The following is an 11296-nucleotide window of genomic DNA, read 5'->3' on the forward strand; positions in this document are numbered from 1 at the left end:
CTGCCTGTCCATTTTCATCCGATCCAATCCTCCAGACGGATGGAAAATAGGGTTTCCATCTGTCTGGATTTCATGGACAGGATCGGATCGGATAGCAGTGGGTGTCAGCGGACATGTCACCGCTGACATCCACTGCTCCATAGAGATGCATGGAGCATCCATTTAGGTCCGCCTGAATAACTGACAGGTGGACCTAATCGGAAAGCCCGCTTGAAAGGGCCTTTAGGCTGGTGTGAATTGTAGTGGCAGGGATCTTCTAATTGCTGCTGCAGCTCTGAATGGCTAGGTGTGGCTGCTGGCCCTATTTACTATAATGACAGGTCACCAGCGATTACGGGTATTTGCAGCTGTCCACACGGCCAGCAATTACTTGCGGTGGTCCCTGCACACAGTGTGTCCAGCAGGGGTCACCACAGGTAATCAATGGTTGTGCAGAGAGCCGCGAATAGCTGGGGCCACTGGCGACCTGTCATTACTGTATAGTGAATTAGGCCAGCGCACATAGCCAATCAGAGTCGCATAAGGAATTCAGAAGATTCCTGACGCTACTATTCAAACAGGTCTTAATGGCCTGCGTGAATGTAGCCTTACTATATGAACAAAAATTGTCACTACTCTACCTATAGTTTAAAAGCAACTAACCATTTGTTTCTTTTCACTTTAAGGATTGTCTAACTCAACTGAAAGCAATCTCAGAATTCCTTAAATTTCCTCTGACAGAAGAGCAACTTCGTGAGGTTGAAAGACGAACTTCTTTTACATCTATGAAAGAAAAATCTGGGAACACACATGGGAAACTCAATGAAGCTTTCTTCAGAAAAGGTAGCAACTATTCTAAAATTTGGGAGAGAATATATATATTATTAGAAATCGTTAGGTCCTTAAACTGTAGCATTTTTAAAGCTGAACTCCAGGCAGATATACAATTAGTGCGGCTCTGTATTTATCAATACATCATGATTTTTTTTTAAAGGCAAGCAGTTTAAGTAAATGAATTTGACCTTGGAGAGAGAAGAGTGACAGACAGATGAGACCATCAGCCTGCTGCCTATTTTTTCTCTACCCATTTACAGGCTGGGGGAGGCGCAAAACCTGCAAGTGTTACCTAATCACAGCAAAATCAGGTCTTATGTCCTTCCAGAAAGGGCTTTGCTGTGTGGCAGAACTATGTAAACCAAAGGACTGGATAGACAGAAATGAAAATCCTTTGGCTGCTAAAACAGCCACTATTTATGTATTTCATCTGTTTATTAACCACTTAAGCCCAGGAGGATGTGGCTGTTCAAAGACCAGGGCCTATTTTGCGATTCGGCACTGCGTGAATTTAACGGACAATTGTGCGGTCGTGCAACACTGTACCCGAATGAAATTGACGTCCTTTTTTTCCCACAAACAGGGCTTTATTTTGGTGGTATTTGATCACCTGTGCGATTTTTTTCTTTTTTGCACTATAAACAAAAGAAGAGCGTCAATTTAAAAAAAAAAATAACAATATTTTTCACATTTTTTTATATGAAATTCCCCAAAAAATGTAAAAATCTAAATTTTTTAACATTTTGGGCCAATTTGTTTTCTGCTACATATTTTTGGTAAAAAAATCGCAATAAGCATATTTTGATTGGTTTGCGCAAAAGTTATTGCGTTTACTAACTAAGGGAAAGATTTATGTAATTTTTATTGTTTTTTTTTTTTTTAAACTAGTAATGACGGCGATCTGCGATTTTTTTTTTGCGGGACTGCGACATTGCGGCGCACAGATTGGACCCCTGGCTAACATTTTTGACACTTTTGGGGGTACCAGTGACATTACTACAGTAATCAGTGCTATACATATGCACTGTTACTGTAAAAATGTCAAGGGGCGTGGCTTGTGATGTACAGCCAGTTTTGTACCTTGGAAGGTGGAGTCTGATGGGAATTCACAGACACAAGTTTTCCATCAGGTCAGCTCCCTTTGCAATTGACAGCAGGCAGTGGGTTGATAGTTAGCTGATAGACATTCTGCTACAAGGGGAGAGCGTACAATTGGAGCTAGTTTGACACCTTCACAATCAGGCTCTGCCCACTGCAGCATCACTGGTTGCTAAGAAGGCTGTAACAACCAGTGACAGGGAGAGGGTAGCAGTGGCAAATCTGCCGCTCTGCAACACTGCATACAGAGACAAGCACTTTGCCTGCCTCTGTACACCAAGTTACAGTAGGTCTTAATTACCTCCAGTTTTGTTATCTATTTTAAATTTTGCGCATTAACAGCACCCTTTTTACAAAGTGGCGCTATTATGAACTACCTGAGACTGCTGTACATGTCAGTAAAATTGATGCAATGGTCAGTAGGGGGTTTTGAATGTGGCGCAAGCTATTTTAAAGGTCTAAAGTGCCAAACTGTTGGCAATGCTTTACTGCATTGCCCTGACTATTTCCATCTGTTATCAAATCCCTAAATATTTATATCTCCCAGTCAGCGTGTAGGCAGGTGCAGTCTGCTCTCCCTACTGCAGCTGGCGCTATTCGCGGCGACTGCAGATAGAAAGTCAGGAGGAACATGGCTCCTCTATGGTTTCCTGGGTCACTGGGGAAGTGATCCAACTGAATGCTGTCTCCCCAAGTGACTCCGAGGACCATCTTGGGCCAGGCTGAGCCTTTTAAGGGCCCTAGCTCCCAGGTTTGGCATGCTTTTGGTGAGTTGGTAGAGTAGAGACAGGTACCCTATCTATGAGGGACAATAATAGCTCTAGGGAAAGGTTCCTAATGAGGAGGGAAAGCGTAGGGTTGCATATTTTCTGGTTGCCTTCCGAACAGACACTGTCGGTTTGGTTGGAACCTATTTCTCCACGTCATTAGAAATTGTGAGTGTACCTGGCTGGGAAGCTGTACATAAAAGAAAATGTCAGCGCCTAATAATCAATAGAAAAGCAGCTTGCAATCACCAGTGAATACAAAAAAATAAATGTATGATGTAATATATGTAAAATTCAGTCCATTAATAACTAAAAATGTCCAAAGGCAGCAAAACCATATGGATAGAAATATTCTGTGTCCATATAATTCAAACCGACACCATTAAAGATCCTCCACCAAAGTAAAACGTGAAAACTCACCAGACCCATATGCTGTCATGTCAAGACAGCTACTGTGTGTTAAATGAAGCCAAATAGAGGTCAGGTGGGGAATAATCTTCTTATCCCTCCAAAGGATAGAGTTTCCTCAGATGTTGAATCCGAAAAAACGGTATATTGAATTACCAAGCAAAAAAGAGAGAGGAAATCTCCTCATAGTGTAGTATCTATTAAAAATTAGAGCTAAAACAATATCCGATATAAAACAAATAAAGATCCATACAGTGCAATGGCATATGAAGCACTTACATAGAAAGCCACCAGACTTGGATTAAGAATGGTGGTTTATGGACCTCTGGCATATAACCCTGCTCTGTCACCACCCTTGCTGCACTCCAATTACCAGCTAAAGGTTAGTGCCTTGTCTACCCTGGTAGTGATAGAGTTGGTGAGCTTGACCCTCTCCCTAGCAATCGGTACGCCATGCATGGGCATCGTGACACAGGGAACCTATGGATCTAGCCTAGAGGAAGTGGATCCAAAAAGTGTTAAATCTCCTTAGCAGCAGAGGTCTGTAGTGTGTGAATGGCGGGATTCTCACATTGTCACTGGGAGTGAGGTGGCAATCATGGCTCAGCTGGTGGAGTGGGATACAGGCACTGCAGTATCCCCTTAGAAATGCTGCATTCGGAAAAGAGGGGCTAAAGTGTACATTTGAAATAAAAAAAAAAAAAAAACAATCTGCGCTAATAAAGTGACAAACATCAAAGAATGAATAAAGAAATAAATATTCAATCATCAGCTCGCACGGGTTAATAGATAAAACCCAACAGTCGATAAAGTGTACATTTACACAGGATGAGGGCTCAACAGAGGAGTTCTTACTGTACAAAGTGGAACTGTGCAAGGCTTGCTTCTAAGTTGTGGTGTCACCAGAATGCGGATTTTCACATGACCAGGGTCCCCCTGCCTGTGTCCAAGGCATTAGCAAGCGCTTTCGTGAATGTTCCCAATAGGCGCATTCATTTCCACCCACATGCTAAATTCGGTCTGGCATCTAGACATTAATGATAAGGTTAATATAGCTTCTGTAGCAGTACTCCCCCCCCCCTATGTACTTTATATACTCTAGGTTTTGGTTTTTCCTCATAATCTGAATCTGAAGGATTCTACATGCAGAGTAGTGCTGTATATTGCATACTAACAGATACTGTAATTATTAAAGTAATTGTAAGAGCCAGTTCACACTACCACGACCAGAAAGTCGCCCCGTGACTTGAAGAGACTTGTTTAGAGACTTGTTTAGAGACTTGTTTAGAGACTTGTTTAGAGACTTGGAAGAGACTTGGAAGAGACTTGTGCACTACTTTGAAGAGACAGGCGACTGTCTGTGGGGAATGCCTGGCTAATCTCTTTCTTCTTCCTGGAAAGTCTGATAACAAGTCGCTTCAATTAAGAGAAGGAGGCGACTCCCATTGAAGTATATGGGACAGTCGGATCACAGGTCGCCTCAAAGTAGTACAGGACCCTTTTCTGAAGTCAGAGCGACTTCAGTAGTGCCAATTAAGACGGCACTGATTGATTAACATTGCTTTTGTTATGTCAAGTGACCTGGGGCTACACAAGTCGCCTCACAAGTCGTGCTAGTGTGAATGGGCTCTTAACCCTCATGTCTTTTTTTGTTTAATAACAAAAAATGCTTGCTTGTACAGCAAGCATATAAAACTGGGAAGGAAGAAAGGAAAAATTACTTTAAGAAACACTTTTCAATATTAACAATAAATAAATGTATTTTCCTTTAAGAAATATGAAGCAACTAGATATTTTTGCAAAATTTCCAAAGTGACCACATGAGGAAATTTAATTTTCAACAAAGAGAAAAAAGTGTCATAAAAGCATATGGGTGCCTGTTTTTATTTTTTTATTTTGGTCTTCAAAAAGGAGAGTGAGGCACTTGCAAAGATCATCACAGTTATGTATAAAAACTGCAGAACAGAATAGTGATTTTCACATCTCTGTATTAAAGACACGCTTTGCATCCATATAATATAGGTAATGTTCAATAAGATGATGGCTATGGCATGCTTTTCCCTACTATCTATCAGTACAACCTATATACCAATATACCACAGGCAGTCCTATGCCTACATAGACACACGTTTCTTTAATGATTCATCAATTTTTTCATTCTGTGCTGGGCTAGTTCTGTTACAAAATCTAGAAATCATTTTTGTTTTTGAACAGGACAAGTTGGAGACTGGAAGAGCCTCTTCACTGAAGAACAGAGCAAAGAGATGGATGAAAAATTCCAACAATATCTGGCTGGAACAAAGCTGGGAGATATGATGAACTATTCTAAATACTGCAAGTTTTAGACATTTCAGAAAATAATCATGGCTAACAAATAAATCTCAATTAAATAAAAAATGTATAGAATACTGACATGGAAATATAGGTCATGTTGGTTGGCTTGCTACTCTGTATACCTTTTACAATTTGACTTGATTGAACCACTTGTATGCACTTACTGTATCCAAGTAAATAAAGAATTTATGAAAAAAAAAAGTTTGCTACACTAATTGTATTTTTTTGTCTTTGTTTAAATAATACAAATAAACACATACATATACTTCAACTTGCATATTGCATACCTCCCAACTTTTTGAGATGGGAACAAGGGACACCTGTTAGCAAAAGTTTGTAGGCATGGGACACACCCCCTGCCACGCCCCTTAAAGGACAATTATACAAAAAAAAATTGAATTAAACACACAGGTACTTTTTTTTTTTTTCACCACTACTATTTCTTTATACTGGCTTTTGAAATTTTCCAATGCAACAATTTAGAAATTGGAGGAAAGGTTTAACACTGTAAAACACTTTAGTGCATTTTATATACAACTATATGGATCAGACCAAAATGACGGACAAATGAGGAGGAAATAGGGACAGAGGGACTTTGTTCCAAATCAGGGACAGTCCCCCAAAATCAGGGACAGTTGGGAGCTATGATATTGTACATATCAAAGTCTATGTAAACCTATCATTTTTCTCTGTTTAGCATCTTGCCTCACTGCATGCAGTTTTCTTGAAGCTGAAGTTTGGGTATGGCAATTTTTACATTGGACAGCTTAGACCAATTTAAGTACAGGTATGTATGTTCATTACATGTGGGATCCCTGTGGAAGCTGGTAATCATTTTAGTAAACAAGATTGTGATGCTGCAGCACTGCCCCTCAATTCCGTTCAATCAGAGAATGCTTTGCATTTGTTGAGAAAATGCAAAGTGTTCCCTGAATGGTGCCCATGCCAAACAAGTGACCTCCTGTGTTCACAATGCAGCAGAAGAGCACAGGACCCGGAAACTAGTGGAGATTATTGTAGAAGTGGTGCCTACTACAATGATTTCCTGCTTCCATGGAATCCAACACATATGGCACATACATATTTACATTGGTGGAAGATGGGCCAATGTAACTATGTATAAATTACCAGACCTGGAATTCTTCTTTAACCACTTCAGCTCTGAAAAATTTACCCCTTTTCATGACCAGGCCTTTTTTGCAATTGCGTGGTCGTGCGACACTGTACCCAAATAAAACGATTATTCTTTACCCCCACCCACAAATAGAGCTTTTTTGTGGTATTTGATAACCTCTGCAGTTTCAAAGATTTAAATTCAAAGATTTTGAAAAACAAAACCAAACAATATTTTTTACTTTCTGCCATAAAACATATCCAATAAAAAAATGTAAAAAAATCTAATTTCTTTATGAATTTAGGCAAATACTGCACTTTGGTAAACTACTTTCTGATTCTATTTCTCTCCTCTACTTCTCTTTTCCACCCCTGGTAATATACTGCACAGTTGGCATTTTTATCTTATACCTTTTGGACTCTCTTTGTCCCCTCTTTTTCAGTCTTCACTCGCATATGCTCACTCTTCTGGATGGTCTTTCACCAAAACTTTGGATAAAAGACCACCCAATTAATCCTTTTGGTGGTTAAGTCTTTACTCTTATTTTTCACGGTGGACTATTCTCCAATTATCACTTCTCTTCACCTGGGACTACTGTTCTCTTGTACACTTTTCTCACCATACATCATATTATACACTGAAGTATGATCCTGTAGTTTAACATATCCCAATACTAATACCTCTGTCTAATTTCTCTCTTAGAGGCTTGGATATATGTATTATTTCCTGTCCTCTTTGTGGAATTTTACACTCCCGCTGTGGACCTTGGTCCGGTCCAATGCTTGCCAAATTTGGAGACATGCGGCCCTATGTCACTTTCTGACCTGAGCCGGTTTACCCCGTGTGGTTGCTCGTTCCTTCAGGACCCCCTGTCGCTGTCAATGGATATCCCTACTAATTTTAATTATTGGTAAGCAACATGCTTATGCATATATGTAAATTTTCTGTCAATGCATATGTGCTATAGCTGTGGCCATTGACCCTTGTAATACCTTGCTTAGAACCATAAAACAGGTCACAAACAGCATTGGTCCCTGAAGAAGCCTACTATACGGCGAAACATGTAGGACCCTGGTGACCTCCATTACTGTATTTTTGGTTCTATGTATTACCTTGTAATCTTGTGTATATTTTCTACTTGTTGTGATGTTTCTTTGCATCAACAATTTTAACATTTTTTGCTATGTGAATTTCAATAATGTTGATGTTTTATTATTATATTTTGGTCCATATTCTTCTATTTTTTCACCCTATGTCTATGCCTTCAATGTCCCAATCCTTTAGTGGATTTATGCCGATACATCTCCCTCATAGCCTTGAGTATGACGGTAGATGCCGGTATCCCAACATCCAATTTTTCCAAGTTTATTAAAGGATGTGGCAGTGAAAGGTGACTCAATGTGAACCAGGGTTTGCTATATTTTTGCATATATAAAAAAATTGCTGGTTACCTTTTTACATGTTTTTTTTTTAACACTGCGACATTAAAAAAAACTACTTTTCTCTTTCTTTCTGTAATGTTTTTGAGGGGGCTAGGGAGGTTTGCTTACCATAGTTAACCATGTCTGTACAATGCGGATAAATATATGTATTATCAGTTTGTGGGTTGGGCTTAGGCGCAAGTGGAACTGCACTCATTAATGCCTAACCCCAAGGCAGGGAGCTGTGGTCAAGAGGCAGTCAACCTTAAAGCAGTATTAAACCCTAGTTTTTTTTTAAATTAAAAAAACAAACATGCCTATACTTACCTGCTCTGTGCAATGCTTTTTAACAGAGCAGCCATTATCCTATTCTTCTGGGGTCCCCCGCTGGCGCTCCAGGCCCCTCCTCTTTAGAGAGTGCCCTCACTGAAAGCCGATCTCCCTGGGGGCACCCGTGCATCCACTGACACAGACAGCGGGACCTGCCAATGGCTCCCGCTGCTATCAACCAGTCCAATGAGGAAAAAGGGGGGGGCTGGGGAGGAGCTGCAGCACAGAAGGTTCTAGAACCTTAACGCATAGAATGCATTAAGGTGAAAAACCTTAAGGCTTTAGAACCACTTTAAGGCAGATATCCCGAACTGAGAATTGAGGGGCAACTTCACTGGTAATTTGTTGTAATCCGTGGCTGAATGCATTACACCTCTGATACTTCAGACACACTTTACTTTAAAGAACACCACTTCCCAGGTGTGCAGCATTAAGGGACCAGTACCGCTGAGCCTGTACCAGATCCCACCAATCCAGCAGTACATGTCCCCTCTCTCCCAGTGACTAGTCCCATGGTTGCTATGGAATAAAATAAATGCTCTCTCTTCTTCTCCAACCACTGTGCTTGCTCTTATTCTCCTCTGACTTCAAGCTGAGTCCCTAGGCATTCATGTGCCGCAGGTCCGGGCCCAAAGCGTGAGGAAACAGCTACTAGTGGAGGTGCCAAGCACTTAACCGTTTCCACTACCAGAGTGACTATCACCTCTGCCATGTCACCCGTGTTCTGGCTGATTGACTGCTTGCATGTGACACAGACATTGTAGCCCTTAGCTAGAGATGGGCTGAACACTCGTTTTCACCAGAACTTCCAAACATAGCAAAAGTTCAGACCCGAACTCCAAACCCCATTGAAGTCTATGGGACCCGAACTTGCAAAAAATCAAATGGGTATAGAGGCCATACCGGACCCTACAGGTAACAGAAAAAAGCCACTCAGGTGAGATAAAGTGTTCCGTGCAGGTCGGATCCATCATCCAATGGTCCAATGATCAACAAAAGAAATGTGACCGCACTCGGAAGAAGATGAAGATGGAAGTGTTTTATTCCCCGTACACTTGAAAATAAACAATGCTTCACATAGACACGGGACAGGTAAACGCGTTTCACCATTGGTAATGAATAAGCGATCTGTGGAATCATGAAACGCGTTTACCTGTCCCTTGTCTATGTGAAGCATTGTTTATTTTCAAGTGAACGGGGAATAAAACACTTCCATCTTCATCTTCTTCCGAGTGTGGTCACATTTCTTTTGTTGATCATTGGGCCATACCGGACCCTGGTATGGAGCCTGCCAGGTCAGGAAAGGGAGGGACAAGCGATCGCTCCTGAACCATACCAGGCCACATACTTTCAACATAGGGAGGGTGCTTTGTGGTTGATGGTGACAAGGGCCTCTTCCTGACAACCATAGGCTGTGTCTGTGGGGGTTTGCGGGCAGGGGGCTTATCGGAATCTGGAAACCTACTTTAACAAGGGGGCCTCCAGATTCCCCCCCCCCCATGTGAATAAGTATGGGGTAAGTACCCCTACCCATTCACTAAAAAAGCATCAAAAAGAAATAAAAACACACATACAGTTTTTGACAATTAGTTTATTAAAAATAAAAAAAAAAACAATGTCCACCGATGTACAGTAGATCCATAGTCAATCACAACACCACCTCCACTGCTGGACCCAAAACAATAAAAATGCTCCGCCTGCAACAAAGGCTAACCGCTTACTGCAGGCTTTCGCCGTTTGACAAGTATTATATAGGTAAGGGACAATGTCACCTGGTGGCATTGCCCCCTTGTGAAATCACTGACCGAGCATGCGCCAGTCGGTGACATCACAAGGGGGTGGTGCAATCAGATGACATCACCAGATGGCCCTGTCCCTTACCTATATAAGAACTGTCAAATGGCGGAGCAGGCAGATGGAGATTAGCCTTTGTCCTGGGCGAAGCATTTTTTTTTCTTTTTACATTTAGGGCTTAGAATGCACTGTGCAGCACCCAGTGCATTGTGGGAGGATTTGTGGGCAAACATCATGACGAGTGTCAAAAAATTTGGGTGTTAGCCCGACCGGCGATGTACAGGCTGTGCTTTTGCTCGGTTTGAACCGTTTGCCCCACTCTATCCTTACCATTAGCTTCCTCTGGAAAGCATTCTGTTTGTTAAAACCATGTACTGTATTTTCCCCTAACTCAGTCCTTTTATTGTGTTGCAAGCCCTGTTCTTTTGATACACTGTGTGATGCACAACTTTAAAAGAATTTGGACCAGAAAAAGTAAGTAAACAAACGATATCCTTTACTGAGGTAGTTGCTGATAACAGTACAATTCTTAAGAAACATTCTCAACACAATTCCTATACAGAGCTCTTCTAATATCCCAAGAAATGTTCATGCATTAGGAGGTAAGCCCATAAGTCAGTCCCTTGTAAGGCAGGGGTCCATTTAGGCAAAAAATCAGAATCCACATAAGACAATACAAGTCCCTTAGAGTCCATGATTAGCAATAATCTATGAAGGCAGTCAGTCCATGATTAACAGCTACAGCGGCACAGTGGTGTAGTGGTTAGCACTTTCACCTAGCAGCAAGAGGGTCGCTGGTTCGAATCCCAACCACGACACTACCTGCCTGGAGTTTGCATGTTCTCCCTGTGCCTGCGTGTGTTTCCTTCGGGTACTCAGGTTTCCTCCCACACTCCAAAGACATGCTGGTAGGTTAATTGGATCCTGAATAAAAATAATAATAAAATTGTCCCTACTATGTATATATGTGTGTTAGGGACCTTAGATTGTAAGCTCCTTGAGGGTAAGGACTGATGTGAATGTACAATGTATATGTAAAGCACTGCTTAAATTGACAGCGCTATATAAGTACCTGAAATCATAATCAGTCCTTAGGGTCCCCAGGCTCAGGACCCTTACTAAGAACCCCGATTGGGCTCCTATCAACCCCCTCCCCAAAGGGGGCAATCACTCTAGCAGAGTAGCCAGCTACATTTTGGCAGTATATCCACAGGAAC

General features: G+C 41.4%; 1 protein-coding gene across 2 annotated transcripts in view; it reads left to right on the plus strand.

The window, feature by feature from the left end:
• LOC309549694 (sulfotransferase 6B1-like) overlaps positions 1-5446 on the plus strand; it is a 94483-nt gene extending 89037 nt beyond the window's left edge. For both annotated transcript variants that reach the window (XM_082250142.1, XM_082250143.1), the window contains 2 exons: positions 666-822; positions 5301-5446. In XM_082250142.1, the coding sequence (XP_082106268.1) occupies positions 666-822; positions 5301-5431 (288 nt within the window). In that variant the 3' untranslated portion in view covers positions 5432-5446. The remainder of the gene's footprint in view (positions 1-665; positions 823-5300) is intronic.
• Positions 5447-11296: the final 5850 nt, after the last annotated feature.

The sequence above is a fragment of the Pelophylax lessonae genome (assembly GCF_965119305.1).
Source record: "Pelophylax lessonae genome assembly, chromosome: 3".
NCBI classification, from domain to species: Eukaryota; Metazoa; Chordata; class Amphibia; order Anura; family Ranidae; genus Pelophylax; species Pelophylax lessonae.